At 39.1% G+C, this 27,306-nt stretch overlaps 2 protein-coding genes across 7 annotated transcripts in view; one reads left to right on the top strand and one right to left on the bottom strand.

The window, feature by feature from the left end:
- Positions 1-1,210: 1,210 nt before the first annotated feature.
- SNRPD1 (small nuclear ribonucleoprotein D1 polypeptide) lies at positions 1,211-14,084 on the bottom strand. 2 transcript variants are annotated; one of them, XM_042962510.1, is made up of 4 exons: positions 13,945-14,084; positions 6,998-7,074; positions 4,306-4,497; positions 1,211-1,384 (listed from the first exon to the last, which is right to left on the bottom strand). In XM_042962510.1, exons 1-4 carry the CDS (start codon positions 13,956-13,958, stop codon positions 1,308-1,310), a joined length of 360 nt encoding a protein of 119 aa, XP_042818444.1. In that variant the 5' UTR covers positions 13,959-14,084; the 3' UTR covers positions 1,211-1,307. The 2 variants fall into 2 exon arrangements, with proteins under 2 accessions (XP_042818444.1, XP_007076045.1); XM_007075983.3 differs by lacking the exon at positions 13,945-14,084 and adding an exon at positions 13,638-13,809.
- Positions 14,085-19,299: 5,215 nt separating this feature from the next.
- The window catches only part of ESCO1 (establishment of sister chromatid cohesion N-acetyltransferase 1), an 80,879-nt gene continuing 72,872 nt past the window's right edge, over positions 19,300-27,306 (top strand). The window contains exon 1 of one of the 5 annotated variants that reach the window (XR_006210062.1): positions 19,300-20,120. The gene's annotated coding sequence lies outside the window, so the exon portion shown is untranslated. The remainder of the gene's footprint in view (positions 20,121-27,306) is intronic. The other 4 variants (XM_042962693.1, XM_042962695.1, XM_042962696.1 and 1 more) reach the window with 4 other exon arrangements.

The following is a 27,306-nucleotide window of genomic DNA, read 5'->3' as shown; positions in this document are numbered from 1 at the left end:
AAAAAAAAGTTTAAAATCTTTTGTTACTTTGGCATTTGACTTAAAATCAAAATGAACTTTCTATATAAACTGCTTTTAAAACAGACCAGGTTTTGTGAAGTACTCTATCACCAGAGCATTCACAATTTGTAATTACCTACTGATATGTAACTCTGCTTCCCTTTTAGCCTAAAGCTCCATGAGGGCAGGAGTCAACTCATGTTTATTCACGTGTGCAAAGTCTGCTCTGACTGCCCCTTTAAAATCTGCTCTCCACCATACAGTATCATTGGGCTCCCTTGCCTTCTATGTGGGGTTCAATAGGAGCACCACAGATCAAAGATGGAAAATCACTGAGACACACACAAAACACACAAATGCACTTCTCTCTCCCTCAATGTGAATAACCCTCTAATGGGACCTATACCTTCTTTTTAGATAATCTGTGCAGAAAATTTCCTTTACATTTAGAAAATAAAACAAAACCCCATGTGCATGATTAAATGTAAATACAGATTTAGTACCCCCCCCCCAATTCTCAGGTGTTTTCCTTAGCATGAGAACAAATGGTAGGAAGCTCTACAAGGAACTGCATATACTGTGACATATTTTTCTCTAAGCTTAACCAATTGCAACAATTGGAAAAAACTCAATTTTGTTGTCAAATAAAGTAGGTCTCTTTCTTTTTGTTCTTTAAGGACTTGTAAAAGTACTTGATAAAGGAGCCACCAACAGGTACACTTCACATTAACAGGTTTTGACACTGCTTACAACTGATAATCTAGTAAATGTTATCTGCAGTTTCAACTCAAGAGAATGTAAAACTATATTCTATTGAGATTAAAACAAAACAAAAACCCATTAACGAAGACAAGTCTAAGACTCCTGAATTGGAAATCTCCATAAAGTAAAACTCAGGAAAAGGGAATCAATTTCAGACTGAATCCAGAGAACGTTAATTTCTGAAGTACCAAAATGAACTTATTATTTCACTCGTAGGCAGGTTCTACAGAATGGAGTCAAAGTAAAACAATAAAATGCATATTCAGTGCATGTGAAATAGGTACATATTCTACATACATTCATACAAAAACTTTAGTTCAAAAATTAAAAGTCTGATCTAAGAATGAAATCAGTCTGTGATTGCCTAGTTGAAATGCTTAGCTCCTACTATGTAAATATCATGAATCTATATGAACTATTAAAATTTGACAGTCAATAGACAACTGTGTCCTACATTTATGTTTATTAAAAACTGACATAAACAAAGCCTGTACAAAAAATATTCCAAATCACGTATCACTTTGAAATAGTAATCTTGAGAGACATTATCGCCTAGGACCCCCTCTTCCTCTACCCCGACCACGTCCTCTTCCTCTTCCTCGGCCTCGGCCTCTTCCTGCAACTAAGAAAAAAGAAAAACAAAGCAAGGTTAATTCTCTTCTGCAATGATGTTACCTGGGCCACCACAAACAACATCTAGAGGAAAGAAAACTTTAACCCAGCTTCTCTCAAATATGACCTCACAGCCATCCTTCCAATACATTATCATGCAGAACCCAAAGCTGCTGGCCTGCAAAGATAATTTTTATTTCATTTGATCTATGAGAAATTCACCAGGTTTATAAATATTTTTTTTTATCATGTCTCAACTTCACAAAATAAAATCCAAATGATCTGAACCTTACACAAGATGGAAGAGATATCCTATCAATGGAACAGAACATGAACACCATGTGCCAGACTTTTCTGTTATTGTATAGAACCCAAGTTCAAAATTCAAAGCCAAGAAAGTCTAAAATACATTGTATCAAACAACCTTATGACTCCAGAATCTTAAGTCATTTGATCCAATCATAACCAAGTACTTTAATCCTTACAGCAATATTCCTGTAGGCTGGTCATCCTAACCCTACTTGAATATTATAGTGACAAAAAACTCATTTCTCAAATGAACTTTTTCAATCTTCAGAGAGCGATGAATACTAAAAAAATCCTGACATGAAGTTCTAGTCAGTCACACTCTAAACTTCTACCCCTTGTTGCCAACCTTATCACTCAAAGAAGTAGAGTTAAGTCTAGGACTCCTGTTAAAACAAGGCAGATTAAGCACATTTATCTCCAATTCCTTCTGAAATACTACTCATGACAGGAAAGGAGTAAAAACAATAAATACCCATAAAGAGAAAAATGGAGGGAGGGAATACAATGGTTGAAAAATTTCAGAAAGTAGACTAAGAACCGTAAATGTTTAGTAAAGGAAGAATAACTCCTAGAAAACCTAGGATCTTGGAAGCCAAGGGTGAGACGAGGCAGGTGGCTGAAAACAAAATGGTTGACAATCATGTGGAGCAAGAAGACTGGCGAGTCTTCTCTTCCACACCTTGCAAAGCTAATGATTATTTCCCTGACAGGTACATAGGAGAGAAAAGGTAAAATAAACCTAAAGACATTGAAGCAAAAATCTTCAGATTTGAAAATATATGCAAAGTGGATAACAGCAAGAGGCACAGAACCGATGGGAAGGGAATGGGTATTAATTTAGCATTTTTCAAGCTATAGGCTGCAACCTAAAATTTTTGTGAACTAAAAGAGGACAGGAAACATACGGGTTTTTGCATGTATTAGAATTCAGGAATTCTGAGATTTTTGTTTCAGTTGTATAAATGAATGATACAAAGTGTATTTCCTAGTGTGGGAGGAAGGCAAAAAAAGTCTCAAAACCAAGACCCTGTATTAAGTGAGGGTCTACAAAACACCTAGCCCCTTTCTCCTGCTTTGCTCCTATAATGCTGGCTACCAGGCATATATCCCCCACCGTAGATGACTGGAATCTTTTCATGAAAAAAAAAACAAACTCCAGAAACCACTCTAGGTGATGAAATTTTGGGTCTCCTCAGTGAAGAGGTCAATTAACTCTTGAGCCACTCTATAGTGAGACCCGCCAATTCAGAAGTCCAGCCTCCCTTCCCAGAACTTGTCTTTTCAGGGTTCTTGTTAAATAATAGATGGCCAGGAACACCTGGGTGACTCAGTCTGTTAAGCATCTGACTTCAGCTCATGATCTCATGGTTCGTGTGTTCAAGCCCCTCACTGGGCTCTGCACTGACAGTGTGGAGCCTGCCTGGGATTCTCTTTGACTCCCTCTCAAAAATAAACAGGTGGTTACCAAAGGAATGAGGGACGGGAGAATGGGTGAAATAGGTGATGGGATTAAGGAATGCACTCATCATGATGACCACCAGGCAACATATGGAACTGCTAAATCACTGTACTGCACACCTGAAACTAATATAATATTGTTATGTTAACTCACTGGAATTAAAAAAATAAATAAAAAAAAATAAAAAGAGAAACCCAAGAATACAATGCCGAGTACAAAATAAAACTTAAAAAAAGAGGGGCACCTGGGTGGCTCAGTCGGTTGAGCGACCGACTTCGGCTCAGGTCATGATCTCACAGTCTGTGAGTTTGAGCCCTGCATTGGGCTCTGTGCCCACAGCTCAAAGCCTGGAGCCTGCTTCAGATTCTGTGCCTCCCTCTCTCTCTGCCCCTCCCCCACTCATGCGCGCGCGCGCGCGCGCTCTCTCTCTCTCTCTCTCTGTCAAAAATAGGAAAAACAGAAAAATAAGAGAAAAGACTTAGACAATCACTCAAAAGACCCAATTATTAAGAATTCCAGGAAGAAAGAGGGGCTCCTGGGTGACTCAGTCAGTTAAGCGTCTGACTTTGGCTCAGGTCATGATCTCATGGATGGTGGGTTCAAGCCCTACATCGGGCTCTGTGCTGACAGCTCAGAGCCTGGAGCCTACTTCAGATTCTGTGTCTCCCTCTCTCTCTGTCCCTCCACTGCTCACTCTCTCTCTCTCAAAAATAAATAAACATTAAAAAAATTTTTAAAAAAATCCAGGAAGAAAGAACAGTAAGTAAAGAGAAGACATTTATCAGAGCTACACATACCATTTCTTAGTTTGAAAGGCAAGAATACCCATATTGAAGGGGTCCACCAAACAGCCAAAACAACAAAATGGAGGAAACAATACAGAGCAAGCAAAGACTCTATGCCAAGTCATTAAGAAAGTTCAGAACAACAGGAATAGAGAGTTAAATCTCCAAATCTTCCAAAGTGTGTAAAGGGTCGGGGACTAGGATATGCAAAGGGACAAGAAGAATAGCATCAGTCTTTGGTATCAACACCAGAAACCATAATAAATACTATATGCATGCACAGCAAGTACAGGGAATCAAAACAAAATAAAAAAATCTGTGGTGTTCACAAATGTTAAATACACATTCACAAAAACATTTATAATCTTTCAAACTTACCAGCTTCCCTTTTCTTAGATTTCACCTTCGGTTCAACATCCACAAGTAGTGTATCCAGAGGTAAGCTGTCTGGCAGAATAAAATATCGAATGTTATTTCCTCGAATACTCAGTGTTTCCAGTTGTACTGGTTCTCTATTCTTCAAAGTCATTTTCACTGCTTTAAGATGTGTATTCATGCTGACATCTACACCTAGAGGGGAAAAAAGAGGGCAATTATTAGCATGATAAAGAAGGCAACCAGTTTACCTATCAGGCCACAGTAAATACCAGAGAGTGCTATCTGTTCTGCTAGAGTGCACATTTCTAAGACATAATTTAATACAACTAGTAAATGGGTGAATGTCCGTATAAACCAGAAATCCTTTCTTCAAAGATTATCCCCAGGACATTAATGTTTTGCACGGTTAGATATGCTTACAGATGTGAATGCAACAAGCTCTGGAGGAATGCGAGTGGTATCCATGACTCATTCTCACTGTGCCCAGGTATTCTCATCTCAGGGTGAGCAATGTTTATTGCATGTTCTCTGTCTCCATAACTTCCTTATACCCCATTCCACCAAATTAGATTCATCCTTCTCTTAAATATAAAGTTCCATTTGTACTGCAGTATTTTTTGTTACTATGAATTTAACGTCTTTTTAACTTTTTTTTTTTTTAAAGGAACGTTACTGTTTTTGTTAGTATTTTAATTACCAAGTTGCCCAGGTTTTAAATGGTCTGCTTCAAACTATTTTTCCTATGTTTCCAGTTTGAGATTTTACAAAATAAAAACAATTTTCTAGAATGAATATATGGCAGTATAGTAGAAATACCCAATTACTGGAGCCTTTACCAATATAGCTGAACAAATGGGATAACTAAAGGTCTAGTTAATTTTTATTAAATTGAGTTTATTTTTTTTGAGACAGATAGCAAGCAAGGGAGGGGTAGAGACAAAGAGGGAGACAGAGAATCCTAAGCAGGCTCCACGCTGTCAGTGAAGAGCTTGATGCAGGGCTCGAACCCACAAACTGTGAGATCATGACCTGGGCTGAAATCAAGAGTCGGATGTCTAACTGACTCAGCCACCCAGGTACCCCAAGATCTAGTTTATTTCTGACCCTAGGCAGTTAGGCCAGAAACATGAATTCTTTCAACTTTCCCAACATCCATCTCAAATTTATTAGTTTTATTACTAATCTTTTCCTCCTTCTTTTGAAAAAGAAGAGATCCTCTTCTTTTCCAAAATTAATATACTTTTGAGATAGTCTATCTCCTTGGGGATCTTGATCCATCAAGGGGGAGGAAAAAATGAGATGTATGAGCGCTTTCTACGTGTTAGGAACTGCGTGTTAAAACGTTTTAACTCAATCCTCAATATCCTTATTATGAGGACTAAAACACATATTCATACAGGATGCAAAAAACTTATAACCTGTAACTTGGTTTTTTTTTTTTAACGTTTATTTATTTTTGAGACAGAGAGAGACAGAGGCATGAACAGGGGAGGGGCAGAGAGAGAGAGGGAGACACAGAATCTGAAACAGGCTCCAGGCTCTGAGCAGTCAGCACAGAGCCCGACGCAGGGCTCGAACTCACGGACCGCGAGATCATGACCTGAGCCGAAGTCGGCCGCTTAACCGACCGAGCCACCCAGGCGCCCCATCCTGTAACTTGTAACAGTAACTAGTGTTACTGAGGGGAATAGAACAGATTTTCGTAAATTTTGCTCATCCTATGAGCTGAAAATCTTCCCCCACCCAGGATATAGCTTATTAAGTACCTACTATATATGTTAGGCAAATCTTATATTATGGTTTTTTTGTGTCAAGCATCACTAGATTTTGAGTTCCTAAAAAGTGGGAAGAACACTCTCCTTCCTCCACCACATCTAATACAGAGTTCAGGAGAGAGCAAACTAAATCCTTACTTATGGAGTTTCAACAGAATAGCAATTACTCTTCCTCAGATATGGTCACGGACCATATGGTATTGAAACTTTATACTGTATCAATTTCCTTTCAAAGCAATTCGTGTTGCAAATGTGAGTATATTCAAATATTATCACTATATTAACACCAATTAACACCATATATTTCTCTTGGTGTACTCAGATGCTGGATCTACACATTAAAAATTTATAGGGGCTCCTGGGTGGCTTGGTCAGTTGAGCATCTGACTCTTGGTTCTGGCTCAGGTCACGAACCCAGGGTCATGGGATCGAGCCCCATGTTGGACTCCATGCTGAGTGTAGAGCTTAAGATTCTCTCTCTCTCTGCTCCTCTCCCCTGCTTGTGTGCTCTAAAAAATAATAAATTAAATTAAATTATTTATAAACTTACAGTTTAAATATTTCAGAGACTGAGATCACATGCTAAGATAGCATTTTCATTCATTTGGCTCAGAAATTGTTTTGAAGTTTTGCAATCTTGGGGGGACCACCTACCATGAGTGAATATCCATCACAGTGAATATCCATCACAGTAGCCTTAAATATAAAACTACGCATACAATATTATTAAAGCAAAGAGTTAGACACATAAGAAAAAAAACTAAAAGTAAATACTCCCAAATACTCTATTTCCCATATATATTTTCACCCAAGGTAATCAAACATGAAAACCCCATCCTCTATCTTCAAGGACTTACTGGTCTAAAAGGTGGAAGAGGTAGAAAAAAGTGTTATAAAAAGCCATCCTGTATCCTTACCTGTGATTGTTCCATGGACCTGTGTTCCATTCTTTAATTCAATGGTTACAGTTTCATGACTCAATTTCATCAAAAATCTATAAAAACGTGGAAATAAAACAACAAATGTTCACCTTTAACACTTTAAAATCTTTTGAGTGAAAGAGTGAAATTTCTAGATGTTCAAAATCTGCTGTAGATGCTACCTGCACCAATTCCTGTTAATAATCTGCATGACAGTTTCAGTTTTCCTTGAATTATACCTTTAATATTTATGAAGGAATGTAATACCAGAAACTGTTATTTGGACATTTCTGATTGTCTAAACCATTTTACAGCTTTATCTCCAAGCCATGCATACAGGTCATAAAATCATTATAATTCACAAAAACTGAAATCAAGAAATTATATGAAGGTAGTGAAAAAGGTACGAACTTCCAGTTATAAGGTAAATTAAGTATTAGGAATGTGAGGTACAACATGACTATAGTTAACACTGCTACATGGTACATTTGAAAGCTGCTAAGAGAGTAGATCCTAAAGTTCTCATCACAAGGAAAAAACCTTTTTTCCCCTCTTTTTTGGTGTCCATAACAGATGATGTATGTTAACTAAACTTACTGTGGTAATCATTTGGCAATATATGTAAGCCAAGTCATTATGCTATATACCTTAAAACTTATGTAGAATTATCCGTCAACTATCTCACTAAAATGGAAGAAAAAACAAATTATAATAGATAGTAAAAAAAATTACATGCTTCCTGTATGTATAAACACTAAAAGTCTCCCTTTGTAACACCCCCCCCCCCCAATGTATATGGGGAGATTCTTTAGACCATTTTACATGCATTCATAAGCATACAGATGAAATGTTTTTATGTAAACTGAGCCATAACTTTATTGACTTCTATACCGTGTAGTTCTCATTTAGCAGTTTAAAGACATTTAGAAATCACAAATCCATTTATGCAAATCCTTAGCAACACTAACTGTAACCGATCTTCTAAATTTTTGTCACTTCTACAGGGAAAAAAAGACAATGTGTTTTTCCTTATTATTTGTGAGATTAAACATCTTTTCATGAAGATGGGGAATTTGCATTTCTTCTATGAATTACCTATTCACATTATTCACACATGTTCAATTAGGTCAAAAGTTTTTTTTATTTTCTACCAGTTTGCCACAGCCATTCGTGTTTTGTTTGTGGTTTTCATTTTTATATTGTTAAATTTCTGAATCTTCCTCAGGTATTAATCTGTGTAAGAGTATATTCCCACCCCAAGACTGTAAAAAGTCTTATTTCTTCTACTTTTCTATTTTGAGTTTTAATCTACCTGGAATTAATCTCTTTTCCATGCAGCATGAGGTAGAAATCTACCTTTATTCTTGGCTCAACTCATGATCTTGCGTTTCATGAGACTGAGCCCCATGTCAGGCTCTGTGCTCACAGGATGGAGCCTGCTTGGGACTGACTCTCTCTCTCTCTCTCTCTCTGCCCCTCCCCTGCTCACACTCTCTCTCTAAATAAACATTAAAAATAAATAAAATGTTCCCATTTATGTGGGTATGTCCCCACACAACTTATACTTTCATATCGTCTTCATCATGAATTTTCTTTTTTTTTTTTTTAATTTTTTTTTTTTTAACATTTATTTTTGAGAGAGAGAGAGACAGAGCATGAACGGGGGAGGGTCACAGAGAGAGGGAGACACAGGATCTGAAGCAGGCTCCAGGCTCTGAGCTGTCAGCACAGAGCCCGACGCGGGGCTCGAACCCACGGACCGTGAGATCATGACCTGAGCCGAAGTCGGATGCTTAACCGACCGAGCCACCCAGGCGCCCCCATCATGAATTTTCTAATGAGGACATTCTCCTACGTAATCATAATACCACAATCACATGCAGGATGATGAACAATAATCCTTCACTATGATCCAATAATGTCCACATTGAAAATTTCTAATCTATAATACAGACTTTGTATACCCTATCATAGTATCACACTGAATGGTACATGTAGGATCACCTATTTTTCTCCCCCATTAGACTACTGCTTAGGGTAGGGATCAAGACCTTTACACCTAATCCTGGGTGGTCATGGGCACTAAATCAACAGTTCGCTGAAATGTTTCAATGAATAAAAAAGAAGACAATCTTAAAATACCACTTTTTTAGTGGCACTGCCAGCCATGGAAAAGGGGGATACTTGGATTGCGACATATTAAGTCCCAAATTTTAAAAAGTTAATCTGACTTGTATAAAGATCCATTATGTTGAATACTTCTCATATTTGCTGTCAAGGAAAGAAAGGCTCTCTCAATTAATTGTTAATGCTTTATTTCACTGGGTAAGAATTCTTTAATTTACCTCTACAATAATCACTTATAACTATATTAGCCTAGAATTTCATCTAATAGTTTCTTTCCATTATCAAACTTTGGTTTTCAAAAAATCTTTTATTATGGGGCACCTGGCTGGCTCAGTAGGCAGAACAAGGAACTCTTGATCTCCGGGTCATGAGTTTGAGCCTCATGTTGGGCACAGAGTTTACATAATTAAAAAAAAAATAATTAATTGTCCCACTCAATAATATTTAACTTTTAGAGAAGTCCAAATCATTTTTGAAAGTAGTATTAAAGTAAAAATAAAACCTTTTAGTAATCAAACAATCTACCATATGGAAGGAAGTAAAAGGAAAACCAAAGTAAGCAAAAGGGCTTCTGAAGGAACCAAAATACATTTCAACAAGTCCAAGGATGTTTTTTAAATAATATTTATCATTATATGTTATCTGGTAGTCCCTGTGCATGGCAATGAGGATTAAAAATAAGTAGGACTAGGCCTCCAAGGAGCTCAAACTCTAATAGAAAGGACAGACACATAAAAGATTTTATTTTAAAGGTAACTAAATTTAAAATGTAATGGATGTAGGCACAGGCTTTTACCAGGAACATAATGTAGCATGGATAGGAGGGAGTCAGAACTTAGTGGACTTCTAGTAAGAAGTCTGAAAAGTTGGAAACACACAGCAAAAAGAAACCAGAGCAAAGATTTGGGAATAAGAAATAGCACAATGCACAGAGAAATTACAGCTACACTACCAATGGAATGTTAAGTCCCAGAAAATGAGTAGGTAAGAGGTAGGTAATTTCCTTTCATGCGGAGCCCAAGCTGTTAAAGAGCTACTTGAGAATTTTCATCAATGGAGTACCACCAGGGTCATATTCACACTGGAAGACAATTTAGGTGGCTAGAGCAGTACATAGGTTAAAATTACAGTTATCAAGACACAGGAAAAACAAATAGATCAATGAAACAGAATAGAGTCCAGGAATGGACCCACATTTATATAGTTAATTTTGGGGGACCTGGTTGGCTCAGTCGGTTAAGCATCCGACTCTTGATTTTGGCTGAGGTCATGATCCCAGAGTTGCAGGGATCACCACAGGTTCAGTGTGGAGCCTGCTTAACATTCTCTCTCTTTCCCCCGCTGTCCCTCTCCCCCACTTGCTCTCTTTATATTTATATACTAAACATATACTATATACGTGTACAAATATAAATAAATATATATGTATATATAAAATAATCTTCTACAAAGGTGCCAATGGGACTGTCAAAGCACTCCAATGGGCAAAGGAAAACCTTTCCAACAAATGATACAATCTATGGTAATAGAGATTTACATTCCCTAAGAATATAGAATAATTGGAAATCTATATTGAAAAAAACAAACCTGGACCCCTAATTCATTCCACTTACCAAAATTAATTCATGACAGATCACAGGCCTAAACATAAAAGTAAAATCATAAAGCTTTAAGAGGAAAACATAGGAGAATAACTTTATGGTTTGAGGGTAGGCAAAAAAACTTCTTGACAGTACACAGATAATCACCATAAAAGGAAAAGCTGGTAAATTAAAACTTCCTCAAAATAAACTACTACTCACAAAAGACATTAAGGAAATGAACAAGCAAGTCAAACTGGGAATAGTTATACCTGACAAAGAACTAGTATCCAGGTTATATAAAGAAAATTCCTACAACTTAATAATAAAACAACACAATTAAAATGAAACACTTCACAAAGATACATGAATAGTCAATAAGCAGGTGAAAAAGTGTTCAACATCATTAGGCATTAGGAAAATGCAAGGGGAGCCTGGGTGGCTCAGTCAGTTAAGCTGAGGCTCAGGTCATCATCTCATGGTTTGTGAGTTTGAGCCCCACATGGGGCCCTGCAACGGACAGTGCTTGGGATTCTCTCTCTCTACCCCTCCCCCACCCCCCAGACCCCCCCCACACTCTCGCTCTCTCTCTCTTTCTCAAAATAAATAAATTTAAAAGGCTTTTTTAAAAAAAAGAAAATGCAAATTAAAACCATAATAAGACACTACTACACAAGCAATGAAATGGCTAAAATTAAACTGACTACAAATATTGTTAAGGGTGTGGAGCAATTGGAATTCTAATATACTGTTGGTGGGCGTGTAAAATGGTATATAACCGCTTGGGAAAATGATCTGGAATCTTCCTATAGAACTAAAGTATACACGATGCTATGATCCAGCAACTCCACTCCTAAATATCCACCGCCCAAAATGAAAAAAGACTTGCACAAGAATGTTCAAAGCAATTTTAAAGAAAATACACATGTAAATTTTAAATTTCTAAGATTAAGCAAACACCTAACGTGGGGGCTCACGTTTACAACCTCAAGATCAACTGAGCCAGCCGGGCACCCCCAAAACATGTAACTTTTAAACATACAATGAATTTATCTACTAATAAAATTAAACAAATTACTGATACAAGACACAATGTGGATGAATCTCAAAAATATGCTGCGTAAGACATTTTACACAAGAATGCATACTGCATAATTCCAAATACGTATATGAAATTCTACTGAAACCAAAACTAAGCAACGGTAGAAGAAACTGATTGCCAGGGGGGTTATGAGAACACAAGACTGACTGGGAAGGGCTTGAGGGAAATGAAGTTTTGGTAATGTTCCATATCTCAACAGGGGTTTGGGTTACACAGGTGTGCAAATTTTTTTAAATTGGCAAATATATACTGTATTTCATAGCATGAGATAGTTACCTCAAGAGGTAAAATAAAAAATCTTGGGTGGAAAAAAAGGAGCCTTTATGGCTTGGTGGTGTGACTGGAATGGTAGTGAAGGTATTCTGGCAGGAAAAATAGACAGTTATCCCAGCCCAGGAACCAAACAGATTTGAATTATTTTCTGATGAATCCTTCACTATCGGAATTCTTTTTACTTACTGAAACTTAAATATCCAATTGATATAGTATCCTTTGGTATCCAAATCCACTATCAAAATTTTAAAAACCAAAGAAAATTGGGTAACAAGAGCTACTTTTAGGAGGTAGGTAAAATTGTGAAAACCTGTCAACTTATCAGTTTATTAAGAGAGAAAGATATCAAAAGACAACACCCAGATTTTTGGTTAAGGTGACAGTAAGGTGCCACCAACCCCTGTACAGAAATAAGTCAACTGAAAATGCAAACCAGTTAAACAACTACTCATTTTCTTGGCACAAAATACACTCTCCAGTAAGAAGACATTTAACTTCTACAGTCTAATACACAGAATAAGATTCAGTACAGCTTTTAAATTTTTCGGGAAAACTGTCACAACCCACAATAACTTTAAATGAGATAAACTGATTCCAAAGAGCATTGCACAAAAATTAACTATAAATAGATTCAGACTGACAGTTATCGACAAATTGTGAAAATATACTTTAAATTCTGGGGTGTTTTTCTCCAAAGCTAAATTCAAACAAAAATAGACAAAAAGTTAACCTTAAATGCCATCTCTCTATAAACTCCACTCGAAATACATATTCAGGTTTTATATGTTATTTCAACCATACTAGAAATTATCTACTTGTCTGTCTTCACAAAACAGGAAGTTCCAAAAAGGCAAGCATTCTGCCTTTAAAAAATTAAAAAAAAAAAAAATCCATTACCAGTGCAGTGTAACAGGTGCCCAGTAACTGATCGCAATTGACAAACCTTGATTCAGACAAGGGACTGACTAGCTGTTACACTTGTAACTGCTAACTTAATCAGAGACGTTCTCTATGTTCCAGGCTCTCTGCCTCAGGGAAAAACACCAAAACCAAATCTCTTTCCAAGCAGTTTATAATGAATTCCTCAAATCAGTAAACCAATAGGCTCAACTAACCGATCAAGTTTAAACACAGAAATAAAACAGAATGCGATTACCTGCATAATCAGCCACAAATATGGAAAATGATTCTGCCTGAAGTTGGGAGATTTTTTTCCCCTGAATTAAAGAACTATCTTGAAAGGAAATCTTAGTTGAGTAACCTTAAATCTAAAAAGTTATCAAAAATAAACTAAAAAAAGGTAATGAAATCAGAAGTCCAACACTGATTTAAGACATTTCGGAAATGAGTTTCATTATTTCCAGATAGTCCTGCAGCTTCTAGGTACTTTTTTAAAGTTCATTAATTTAACTCAACGCATAAAATTTTTGTGTCACCCACGTTCTCAGGGAGCGAACACTTAGTTATATTTGGGGTTCCTGCAGGCAGAGAGGGACCAGAAAAGTAACCTAGACTAAGAACACAAATTCCAATGAAACGAAAATCTTCAACTAACCGAAAATAAGAGCTTGTAAGCCTGGCGCTGCACCTTTAAGACCTCTTAGACACTAGATGGGACGAAACCGCCAGGCCTTTACGGCCACCTCTCGAAAGACACACGGGATCCGCACGCAATTCAGTCTGAAGCCCAGGCCCAGCGCCCGCGGCGGCGCGGTCAAGATGGGGCGGGAGCAGCGGGCGCGGGAGGCCGTTACCAGGCCGCGCGCGCACGCGGCTTTCGCGCCTCCCGTAATTAGGCAGCCCGGCCTGCTGCTCCCGGCTCAAATGGTCACAGCCCCGACCCGGCTGGGTCACCTCCTCACCTTACGAGCTTCATCCTAGCAGTGCCGGCACTCTTTCGGTCGGATAGCGCACAAAACGCGACCACCCAAGTCCAAAAAGCCTAGGAGTATGAATGGCCGGAAACGCCTACTCCCTGGGTACCGACGTAAAGAGCGCGAGAAGCGATGTGAACGCAAAGCGGAAACGCCGGGCCGCGCTGGACCGAATTCCCTTCCGGCCGCGCGGAACGCCACTGCGGCCTCTGGCGGCTGGGGGTGTGTCTTACGACTGCTGAGGGCGTTTAGACCTGGTGCAGGAGGAAATTTCCAGTAAGAGGTGGATTTGAGGATATCAAATCTAGTTAGTGCGCCTTTTGCCATGGCCGGAAGCCGTGTACTATGCAACACTAAATACACTCGTGAACAAAGGAAATTTCTGAGAAAGCTCAAGAATTACGCTAATTCTTCTTCAACACCAGGAACCTCTGCACTACTTAATGTACCTGAAAGAAATCATACAGATTAACTGATTGTTTTTACTTTAAATTCTGATCACAAAGATACCCTACACTGTGGAGAGATTTTCTAATAAGCTCATAAACTATTTCATACCTTCTGTCTTCTCTCCCTCTGAAACCTTTTATAGCCTCTCAAATCACTTTCTGCTAATATTTCCTACTGTGAGAAAACCAGAAGCCATCCTTCAGCTCTTCCAGTTAGAAGGACAGAAGTATTGTTGCTCCTTTCCAAGGCAAATTCCTCTCCATTGTAGTCTGGATCCCATGTCTCACTTTCTCAAGAATTTCACTCCTTCAGTTATCTCCAAACTTAAATTATCAATTTCTCTCTCTATGGGATTTTTTTATAAGCATACAAATTTATCTTAAAACAAAATTCTCCTCTGATGCAGCTCCAACTACTGTCAGATTTCTTTCACACAAAAACTTCTTGAATGAACTGTCTACACTTGTTTTATCACCTCTATTTCACTCTTCAAACTCACTGAAATTGCTTTTCTAAAAGTCATCAAAAACCTCCAACACAAACCTCTATCTTCATCTTACTCAGTATTTCAGCTGTATTTAACACGAATACTACCCCTTTGAAACATGTTCCTCTCCAGATTTTCAGGATGCTAAGCTCACCTGGTTTTACTTCTATGCCACTAGTTACACTTTCTAGGTCTCAGTTGCCTCTTTCTCTACTGAGCCATTGCATGTTGGAGTGTATCAGGGCTTACCCTCCATGTCCTCTTCATATGGATACTTTGTCCTTTAGCCTAGGTGATCTCTAAAACCATGGCTGTAATTTGTATCTCCAGCCTGATCTTCATCCCTGATTATCAGAACTCTTGGATGTTGTAAGGCAATGGTCATCAAACTTTTAGGTGCATAGGACACACCTGAGGATACTTTAAAATGAAAATTCTGGAGGCACCTGGGTGGCTCAGTAGGTGCGACTCAGTAGGTAGGTAGTAGTAGTACCTACTACTCAGTAGGTAGTAGTAGTGTGCGACTTTGGCTCAGGTCATGATTTCACGGTTCATGAATTCAAGCCCTGCATCAGGCTCTCTGCTGTCAGTACAGAGCCTGCTTTGGATTCTCTGTCCCCCTTCTCTCTCTGCTCCTCCCCACTCACATTCTCTCTGTCTCCTCTCTCAAAAATAAATATTAAAAACAGAGAAAATTCTAATTCAATTGGTTTGGGGGCTGAAATTCCATATTTCTAAAAGCCTTCAGTTCAGTTCAGCCTTCAGTTGATGAAGATGCCCCTAGTTTATGGACCATCATATGAGTAGCAAGACTGTTAATGTTCATTTGTGTGTTGCCTGCTCAATATCCCTCTGTCTTCCCACCAGTTCCTAATAATCTCCTGATGATCTATGTATTCCCAAGGAAGCTGACTCTACCCTTATGTCAGTCATCACATTATATTACTTGTCCACAGTGGCCTTGGAATGCAGGCTGATCCAGTCAGACCTTTGCAGGGAATACTCTATCCTTTTGGATGTGAATGGAGAGGCAGTAGAACCAAGTGAAGAATCAGTCTTAGGAGAGAGTTAAAAAAAAAATCAAAACTCATGACCCATATTAAAAAGCCCATGGATTTAAAAAAAAATGCCTAAATGTGGCTATTTAAATTAAAAGTAAATAAAATTACAAAGCCAGTTCCTCAGTTGCAATGCTCACATTTCAATTACTCAAGAGGCATTTGTGGCTATGGCTACACTTTGGGACAGTGCAGATCTAGGGCATTTCCATCAGCACAGAAAGTTTGTTAGATACTGCTGCCCTGTTTATTACCATATTTATTTCCTTCTTTGCATTTAATTGTTAATTACCTATTTATTAACTAACTTGAAAATATACTATCTGAAGGCAGGAATTTGTATCTGTTCTGTTAATTTCTGCATACCCAGCATCTTGAATAGTGACTTTCACAGAACATGCCCTCAATAAATATTTGTGAAATAATTGTCTTCTCCATTAGAATGTATGCCGCATGAGGAAGGAGACCCTGTGTGTATTGCTCATTACAGTATACCTAAGTATTGAGCACAGGGTACTCCTCCCTGTTATCCTCAAGTTCCTTCCTACTTTGGCCCTGCCTACCTTTTAATCTCTTATCCCCTCAATAGTATTGGAATGTTTGAGTTCTTGAAACTCATCAAGCTCACTCTCCTCTCCAGACTTTTGTAATTTAGTTCTTTAATTTGGCTAACACTTACTCATTCCTTCTCAAGTATGTGGGGCCAGCATTATTATTTGTATGTGTAAGTAGTGAGTTTCCCAGAAAATGGCACATTGAAATGCCATTATCAGTTAATTTATACCAAATCAACTAGACTTTTTCTTTGTTTTTGTTTTCTAGATTGAAGTTGCTTAGAATTTTGACTCTCTCCTAGTAACTCTCTCAAAATGTCAAGAGTCTTGAAATAAAGTCAACAAGAGTGGACTAATAAAGAAAAAGGCTTTATTTGCTGCTAGCAGAAGGATCAGTCTGAAAGTGAGACTACTCTGTCTTCTGTGAGTTAGCAGAAGTTTTACAGGTTATAGGCATTTAGATTGGTCACAAGAAAAGGAACAAGGAAGTGAAAATATGATGTGTGGAACAATGCAACTGCTTCATTATTAGTTAAAACAATTTTTTTTAATGTTTATTTACCTTTGAGAGAGAGAGAGAGAGAGTGCGAGCACAAGCAGGTGAGAGGGAGAGAGACTGGGAGACACAGAATCCATAGCAGGCTCCAGGCTCTGACCTGTCAGCACAGAGCCCGACACAGGGCTTGAACCCATGAACCATGAGATCATGACCTGAGCCAAAGTCGGACGCTCAACCAACTGAGCCACCCAGGTGCCCCCATTATTGGTTTTTAGAAGTAGCTATCCTCATGCAGAAAAGTATGTTCTGCAATTTGGAATTAGAAAAGAAAACAATTTAAACAATTCTAGATTACATTCACAATTTTGAGTTTCTCAGGAGAATTTACAAGGAGGGGCTTGTAGTTCTTGGTGTAAGGATTGTGAAAAAGACCTTCGCAATTTACAGAACCATAATGTTGAGCACCAAGATGCATTATCTAGGGCACAGCATGTGTTTTCAGCATGTGTACATGGCAAAATGTGAATTAATAAGAGTTCTCCCCCAGAACTTTCTCAGGAGCTCTCAGGAATGGAGGCCTGTCTTTTTACTGGGATCAGTTTGCTGTGAGTTTCTGTAATTTTTGAAAGCTCAGTCAAGCAAGATAATTTATTCAGTTCATTATGATTTCTTTTAGTAGATAACCAAATAAACCAAATTCGAAAGTTCATAGACAGACTGCTCTCAATGAAAACCATTGATAGAAAGCAAGACAAGTTTTGTCAAAAATGACATTACAGAATAATTAAGAATTTAACTACAAATTGAGACCTCTGGCATTAATGAATCAGAAGTGACATATCTTTTAAAATGGTAAAGAGGGGTGCCTGGGTGGTTTAGTTGGTTAAGTGCTGGACTTCAGATCAGGTCATGATTTCATGGTTCGTGGGTTCAAGCCTTGCAATGGGCTCTGCGCTGACAGAACAGGGCCTGCCTGAGATTCTCTCTCTCTCTCTCTCTCTGCCCCTCCCCCCCCACTCTCTCTCTCTCAAAATAAATAACTTTAAAAAATGATAAAGAATAGTGCTCAAGAAAGTTTATTTTTCCCATAAAACAATTTTTTAAACATTTTTATTGGTATATAATGGACATGAAATCATATAACCTGGGGCATCTGGGTGGGTCAGTCTATCAAGCATCTGACTTTGGCTCGGGTCATGATCTTGCAGTTTGTAGGTTCAAGCCCTGCGTTGGGCTCTGTGCTGACAGCTCAGAGCCTGGAGCCTGCTTCAGATTCTGTGTCTCCCTCTCTCTCTGCCTCTCCCCTGCTCATGCTCTCTCATTTTCTCAAAAAGAAACGAACCAGAAAAAAGGTATACAGTGAGTTGATTAGATATGTTTATAGATTGCAATTATGATTACCATCTTAGCTGACTCCTCTATCATGTCTCATAATTATTTGCTTTTTGTGGTGAGAATAATTAAGATCTAGTCTCTTAGCAACTTTGATGTGTATAATTCGGTGTTATAAAAGAAACTATTTTATACTTTCATGGCATGTTTAAGAAGCTGACTATATTTGGTTTTAGAAGAGAAAATCTAGAAAATGGCAGACATGAATTATACATCAAATATGAGTTACTTATATACTGAAATAGATACATGAGTTCACATGGCGTGACATTTGTAAGGATTCCTATGCTTCTGATGGTGACCAGTTCAACAAAGAGTGGAATAGATTCCTCAGAAGCAGAGGCCTGTTTTGTGGGAAAGGAAACTTGTAAATATGGCAGAATTTGAGTTACTGAAAATAAAGTGGTTTAGATGTCTCACAATCTAAAGGTGAAGGCAGATATAGGTGAGATAGCCTGGTACATAAACCACTTCAATCAGGTTGGCAGTCTACTCCTGAGTCACCCCCCACTCCCTATTAAAGCCATTTGGCATATGCCATTAATGTAACATTGTGTTCCCAAGTAACAAGGTATGGTGATGTGGACAATGGCCTCACCCATCAATACATCTGGTTGTGGTTTTTAAACCACAGACTCTTTCCAGACGAAACTGACAAGTAGCTCAATAAAGTTTTATGGAAAATGTATTGTCAGAAAATCAGTCTTGACACCAGGCTTTACAAACTTAGAGCACATTTGGTTTTATTAAGTTCCAAAAAAGCAGGTCGGGGAGAACCCACGTGTGATCATGTCTTCAGATTCTCAAAAGCATGAGTACCGATTTTACCCAACCTCACAGTTCTGCAAATAAAATCAGCACAGTTAAGTGTGTTCAAAAGGATTGTGGGAACCACGAATCCTAGTGATAGAAACCTAGGCTCTAGCTTTAGAGGCTTCGAAGAGCCACAGTTTTGTCTGAACACCCGCCATGACTAAATCTGGTGGAACGTTCTACAATTTCTAGTCGGCTCTTGCGCGCCCGCACACAAGAAAGAAACTGTGCAAAGACAAGATGAAGCCCTGGATTTTTTGGAAGCGCTGGAGTGCAGTGTGGGGTAAGGAAAGAGAAGGGTCAACTGCCTTCCGTTTTGTTTTTTTTTTTTTCTTTACATTGCCCCATATCGAAGATTAAAGGTATTTGAAGGTCGCAGAGAGCAGTTCCCACAACCCACCGAGGGTTCGGCGGCGACGCATTACCAAGACAAACTACCACCGCTGGGGGCGTGAGTGGCTTTATTCCAAGAGACCTCCCCGGGAAGGGCCAGAAGCTGCCGCCTGGGGGCGCCGCCCCTTCCCGGCGAGGCGCCCACCCGCGGTGCGTGCACGCGAGGCCTCCCACCGCGCCTGCGCTGAGGGTGAACGCTGCCTTGCTTTTCCCCGACGCCCAGCGGTCCCGGCCGGGGTAAAAAACTGCGTGACACGCAGCGAGCGTGGCGGCCATCTTCCTCTTCTGGGCACGTCAGCTGAGCCTGTTACGGCTGAAGAGGAGCGTTGCGCAAGCGCGCCTCAGACGGTCACAGGTAACTCCCATCTGACGGGCGAGGCGTCGCCGTCGTCGCCGGAAGTTTGGCGTATCTGCGCCGCGGGAGAGGCGGCGGTCGCGGCAGAAGCGGCTGTCTCCTGATACCCGGATGTGAGGCGATTCGCTCGCTGGTATTGGACCCTCGGCCAGGAGTGAGGAAGGTACGCTAGCTTTCCGACTGTCCCCGCCGCCTACTGTCGTGCCGCCCGCGTCCTCACGTCCCTTTTGCCAGCCTCTCCGGAGAGGCTGGACGATTCCCCCCCCCCCCCCCCCTTGTCCCACATTCTGTGTCGTTTTGCATCGTACGCTTCTTGCTACTTCTCTGTTCCGGGCTCCTGGAGCCACTGGGAGGGAGTGGGCGGCTCAGAGTCACTGTCGCCTGAGGTAGGCAATCAACCTGCGCGTCTCGGCTGCCCAGTCAACTCATCACCTGCTGCTGCTTGGTAGGCGGCCAGAGGTAATAAGGGGCCATGACCAAGGACCGGGTCAGGTCAGGGCTCCCAAGGCGGCCGCGAGGGCTTCCGGAGCCCCGAGGGCTTCCATTAAGACTACTGGGGCGGTGTCGCCGCTGGCCGGCAGGTAGCCCCCGGCCTCGTCCCCGCCCCTGGCGTCTTTCCTTCCCGGCGTTTTTCCCGAGCCAGCCTCACCAGCCTCACCAGCCATCGCGGATTTGCGGTTCCTGCAGCTTGCTCCCCTGCCTTCGCCACTGCCCGCTGACCCGACCCGAACCTTAAGGCCTCTGCAGGCTGTGATGTGGGGATCTTGGAGGGGAGCAGTGGCCTGGGTCCAAGGTCACAGAGTAATTTGGGTTGGACATGAGGGTCTGGACACAGGTAGGGCTGCTCTGGAGTAGAAATGGGTGCGTTGAGGGCCATAGTGAAGTTTGTAGGGATAGATGCGAGCAGAAAGGAATTGGGTCCTCTATTTTTGTCACTGTTCATAAGATTATTTACAACGGGGGTTTGTTTTACTCAGGCAGAGAAGAATAGCAACGCCAAAAATGAGAGAACTCTCCCACTCCTACACTCCCAACCTCTTCCCATCCCCCACATCTAAATGTTGAGTTCTGAAAACCCTGGTGCAGGTACTGTATTTTCCGGGAGAGGAGGGCACAGTGGGGGGAGAGGAAGGAATTAAATCGTTGTGATTTGAGAGGTACTGTGGACCTTGTTCTTTGTAGCCTTTAGAATTGAAATGGTATTCTTACAGCAGGAAGTAATTGCAGCACCCAGTATTTAAATAGTATTATCACATGATATTTTAATAAATAGCCTTTGCAAAAACCAATAAAAGGGTACTACTTGGTGGAATAGTAAGATGTGGGTGGGTTTTGTTTTTTCCCCTTTAATTTTTAAAAAGCTGATAAAACAGGGATTTCAATTTAAAACCTTCTTGTTGCAGTGGACTGTACTATATTCAACCTTTGTATTAGGTCCTTAGTTTCTGCGTTACATAGGGCATCTACCACAATGGAACTGTTTTTAATTTGAAAAACTTAAAAATTCTTACTATGGAATTAGATATTAGAGTAGGATGAAAAGTGCTTGAAAAGCGGTTAATTTGGAAGCTGCAAATTCAGGCCTAGAAACGAGAAAACTCTAACAGACACTTCTCCCTTTCAGGCAGAATGAAGTGTATGCCCCCTTAGGTTAGATGTGTGACTTCAGAAGTACCCTTCTTAGGACGAAGCTTCTGCCCACCTTACTCATTCCTGGCCAAGGAAAATTTTGCTGTCATTTCTCACTGAACAGTGTGAAAATTCTGTAGTGAACAATAATTTTTTTAACATCAGCCTCATACAAGGTTTTGTACTAGGCATTTAAATTGATAAATTATGCTTCCAGAAGAAAGGGAAAAGGGCCCTAATTAATGAATGCCTTCCCCCTCCCCCCCCCCCATTGCTGGATAGAGTTTTTTAGCTTGGTATTTATATTATAGAACAAATTGATTGTATTTTTTTTTTTCAACTTTTTTTTTTTTTTTTTTTTAATTTTTGGGACAGAGAGAGACAGAGCATGAACGGGGGAGGGGCAGAGAGAGAGGGAGACACAGAATCGGAAACAGGCTCCAGGCTCCAGGCTCCGAGCCATCAGTCCAGAGCCTGACGCGGGGCTCGAACTCACGGACCGCGAGATCGTGACCTGGCTGAAGTCAGACGCTTAACCGACTGCGCCACCCAGGCGCCCCTGATTGTATTTTTTAAAAATATTTTTTAAACTATTCATTTTGAGAGAGGGGTGGGGGAGTGGGCAGAGAGAGGTAGAGCGAGAGAATCTAAAGCAGGCGCAGAGCCCCATGCTGGGCTCAAACACGGAACCATGAGATCACCAAACCAAGATTTACCCAAACCGAGTCCAACTGAGCCACCCAGTCACCCCACAAGTTGATTGTATTTATTGTAATAATGAAGGTAGCTAGCATTGCACAATTCAAAAGAATGGACTTTTAAATAAGTAAATACGTTTTCATGACTTCTTTTGGCAAATTTATGTTACAGAGTTCTTATTGAAGGTGATCAGAATTCAGATGGTAGTGTGAAATCAACTCCAGTAAAATTGTTATTATAAGTAATTGACTTAAGAACTATATTACCCCTTCTGCAGCCCCAATTTTTCTGTGCATCCTTTTCTCGGCACAGTTGAAGTTCTTTGGCTCTATTTCTGTGTAAGTTGTGTATTACAACTGTATTATACTACTTTAGTTACTTTTGGCAAACGGATCATTCAGTTAACTTGGCCATCCTTTCTTTTTTTGAGGGGGCTGTATCTTATGCTTAATTGTGTTACAGTACATCTGAAGAAAGCAAGATTTATGTCCTCTGTTCTCTTCAGCTTACTTTAAACATTTATGGCTGCATATGGGGGATTCATAGAGATGAAGACTCAATATAAATAAAAGTGGGATATTAAGTATTACTTTAATGAAGTGGTTTTCAGAGTTTTTGGTTAGGATCCCTTTACACTCTTAAAAATTATGTAGGATTTCAAATAGCTTTTGTTTATATTGGTAATTATTGTATTTTAAGTTAATATATTCATTAAAATAACTGATAAATTACAGGCTAATATAAATAACATTTTTAATTTTGAAAAACAACCATTTTCCAAAACAATTAATTTTTTTCAACTTAAATTTTAGTTATAAAGCAAAAAACATTAGTGAAAGAATGACAACTCTTTTACATTTTTGTAAATCTCCTCAATGTTTGGCCTAATAGAAGACAGCTAGATTCTCCTATCAGCTTTGCATTCAGTTATATGTTGTTCTGGTTGAAGTATATGAAGAAAATTCAGTTTCACATCAATATGTTGGGAGGAGTGCTTTAGTAATCTTTTCAGATAATTGTGATACTCTTTGATTCTATAACAAAACTCAACAAATAGTAATATATTTTTTTAAACAAGTGGTAATTTCTTAAAGGTTAGCTGCAACGTAGAATCTGAAACCATTTCTATATATTTTTTGTACAACGTTGTGTTAAAATTCATTGGTCTGTTTTGCACTTTGAGTTGATCTTTTACTCAAGAATGATTTGGAGCTAACGAATCTCCTGAAAAGATCCCTGGAATCCCTATGGTCCTACCTTGAGAACTGTTTTAGTGTAAATAATTGAATAGTTTAGAATTAACGTAGTTGTTAAAGTTGAAAGGGATAATGATAATATGGAAATGAAATTGTCCAGCAGTTAAGTGAAACCAGGAGTAACTAAGGTAAATGTTTTCTTTTTTATAGGAAATATTATTGTATCAGTAATATTCTTATAGTTATTATTATAGCTGATATTTAACAAGTGCTTATGATGTGCCAATTATTCTAAGGACTTTATATTAGGAAATGTTGCTTTTGTATCATCTTTATTGATGGTTAAGAGAAAGGCAAATATAATTAACTTTTTTTTTCCTATAGATAGTATAGTTTTTCTGATAAATGTTATTCTTTATAATGCAGATATAATTCCATTTTATTTTATGTTTTTTTGTAAGCTCTAGGTCCCAATTTGGGGCTTGAACTAATGACCTAGAGATCAAGAATCACATGCTTTACCAACTTAGCCAAGTGCTATCTATTTTATTTTTTTAATCTTTTATTATTGATTGATTGATTGATTGAAGTAAGCTTTAGGTCCCAATGTGGGACTTGTACTCATGACCCAGTGGCTTAATCATTAAGCATCTGACTTCGGTTCAGGTCATGATCTCATAGGGTGTGAGCTTGAGCCCCGCTTCGGATGAAAAAAAAACAAACCACAAACCAAACCACAAACAAAGAAACAAGCCCTGCTTCTCTCCTTCTCCCCTCCCCACCCCCCGCCCTTGTGGGATTCTCTCTCACTCTCTGCCCCTGGCTCACTTGTGCTCTCTCTTCCCCCCAAAAGAGTCACATATATAGTTCCAGATATGTACTGCTTAAATAATTTTCCTCCAAGGTATTTGAGGTTAGGGAATATGCCTAGCTCTAGCATCTGTCACTGTACATATTTAAAATATAAAGTTTTAGGGACGCCTGGGTGGCTCAGTCGGTTAGGCGTCCAACTTTGGCTGGGGTCATGATCTTGTGGTTGGTAAGTTTGAACCCCACTTGGGGCTCTGTGCTGACAGCTCAGAGCCTGGAGCCTGCTTTGGATTCTGTGTCTCCCTTTCCCTGCCCCTCTCCCACTTGCACTCTGTCACTTAAAAATAAATAAACATCAACAAAAATTTTTTTTAAATATATAAAGTTTTAGAATATTTTCACTCAGAAAATTCAGTTATTGAATAAAACAAATATTAGGAACTTTTAAGAAGATAATTTTGTTAACGTGAAAGTTCGAAGTTTATTTTGTTAAATCAGTTCAATTAATATTTGAAAGTTTGTTGTCACTAAGCGAAGTCACTAAGTGAGGCTTTTTTCAAAAACAAAAATAGATAATTTTCAAGACATTTAGGCTTACTTTAAATATTTGATGCATATTAAAATCCATATAATTTCATATTCACTTTTTGGTACAGCTTTATGGAGATGGTATATTAACAGAGTTGTACAATCATTGCCACGGTCTAATTTTACAATATTTTTATCATCCCCCCAAAATGCCTGTACTAGTATGTCACTCCTCATTTCCTTCCTAGCCCCTTACTACCACCAGTGTATCTGTTTTTATAGATTTGTCTGTTTTGGACATTTCATATAAATTGAATCATATAAACTACCTTCTTTTACTTAGCATAATGTTTTTAAGGTTAATCCATGTAGCTTGTATCAGTACTTTATAGCTAAATACAGTCTATTACATGTTATCAGTACTTTATAACTAAATACCATCTATTACATGTGTATACCACATTTTGTTTATCCATTCGTCAGTTGATGAACATTTAGATTGTGTCCATTTTTTGACTATTAAGAAAAATACTAAGAATGTGTACAAGTTATTGCATAGGTGTATTCAGATTCACTTTTGAGCTTTCCCAGTATATTTTACATCAATATAAACAGTATATAGTTTTTTACTTCACAGCTAATAAAGTGTGTTCATTTCTGATACGAAAGATTCAAAGATTGCATAAACATATAAGTAAAATGTGAAAGTATTCATTCTTTGTGTACCCTTTCATCTCCCAACTTTTACTGCTGTTGATGTTTTAATGTGTATTGTGTTTTGTCTGTTAGTACAGTGGTACATGACATTCATTTATCTCTTTCGTAGAAAATTATATGTAGCTATGTGGCTTTTATACCTGTTTTTTTTTTTTTTTATGTTTATTTACCTTTGAGAGAGAGTGAGAGAGAGTGTGCATATAGCAGAAAGACAGAGAGGGAGAGGATCCCAAGCAGGCTCTGCACCAGGCTCAACCCCACAAACTGTGAGATCATGACCTGAGCTGAAATCAAGAGTTGGATGTTTAACTGACTGAGTCACCCAGGTGCACTCCCCCACCCCTCCTTTTTTTAAAGTAAGTTCTATGTCCAGTGTGGGGCTTGAACTCACAACTCCAAGATCAAGAGTCACATGCTGTACTGTGCCCCACCCCCAACTTTTTAAAAAGTAAACTCTGTCCCCAACATAGAGCTCAAACTTAAGATCCTGAGATCAAGAGTCACATGCTCTTCTGACTGAGGTAGCCAGGCACCCCCATATCTAACTTTTTTAGAAGTTTAATTAATGTTGAGTTTTACTGAATCACTATTACCAGTCTATTGAGAAAATTACAGGAATTTTGCAATTTGTTTTTCTATCAAGATGACTAATTCTGAGAACAGTTTTTACAGTGGTATTTCTGCTTTTCTTCTTAAGATAGAGCTTACTTGATGATAGTGGGTCTCTTGTTGCTAAAATATTATTTATTGGGGAGTACTTCCTAATTAAAAAAATTTTTTTTTAAGTTTTATTTATTTTTGAGGGGGTGCAAGAGAGAGAGAGAGAGAGACAGACAGACAGACAGACAGAGGATCCAAAGCAGGCTCTGTGCTGACAGCAGAAAGCCTGATCTGGGGCTTGAACTGATGAACTGTGAGATCATGACCTGAGCTGAAGTCCAACGCTTAACTTAACCCACTGAGCCACCTGGGTGCCCTTGTTCTTCCTAAATTTTTGATTCCCAACCATATATGCCACTTATAATGAGTTGATGAACATGTTTCCCACATATTTTGGAGCCATTTTTGTAATAGATTTAGGCTTTCAATGTTTGGAAAAATTTATTAGGGACAATATCTTGTGTTATTGTGTGTGTTTTCTGTTGCATTCTCTGTTAATGGTCTTTTGTGGCTTCAGTTATGACACGTTATGTGTTTCTGGTTAACAGTAATTGGCTTAAACTTTGTTATTTAATTTTTTTTAATGTTTATTTTTGAGAAAGAGAGACAGACAGAGCTTGAGCAGTGGAGGGGCAGAGAAAGAGGAAGACACAGAATCTGAAGCAGGCTCCAGGCCTGGAGCTGTCAGCAGTGAGCACAGAACCCGACGTGGGGCTCGAAACCCACAAACTGCAAGATCATGACCTGAGCTGAAGTCGGACGCTTAACCGACTGAGCCACCCAGGGGCCCTTAAACTTTGTTACTTAAAATGTTTTTTTCATCTCTATTTTTGGGGTGTGTTTAGAATGTAAGAAATACTTGGATTACCTTAAATAGTGGGTGAGTGAATTGACACACACAGAGATAAGAAAGAGAAGACTCCATTTATAGAGCTGGATTTTGTGGAAGAAAATAGGAATCACCAAACACTAGGCCTCGAATATAGTGCAGGACTCAAAGTTGCTGAGAATAGTGTAGCTCCAGCATTTGGCTTACCCAGCAGATACTGCTACTAGAGGAATTAAAATAAGGTAAGCCAGGGCCTTCTGGGTAGCTCAGTCATTTGAGCG

This window comes from Panthera tigris, chromosome D3 (genome assembly GCF_018350195.1).
Source record: "Panthera tigris isolate Pti1 chromosome D3, P.tigris_Pti1_mat1.1, whole genome shotgun sequence".
In the NCBI taxonomy this organism is placed as follows: Eukaryota; Metazoa; Chordata; class Mammalia; order Carnivora; family Felidae; genus Panthera; species Panthera tigris.
The sequence above is the reverse complement of the archived record's forward strand: the minus strand, read 5'-3'. Positions and strand labels throughout refer to the sequence as shown.

Coding starts and splice junctions, on each gene's coding strand:
- SNRPD1 (XM_042962510.1), bottom strand. Junction 4,498..6,997: donor GGTCCATGGAACAATCACAG/GTAAGGATACAG, acceptor TTTCCCCTCTAG/GTGTAGATGTCAGCATGAAT. Junction 1,385..4,305: donor ATCTAAGAAAAGGGAAGCTG/GTAAGTTTGAAA, acceptor CTTTTTTCTTAG/TTGCAGGAAGAGGCCGAGGC.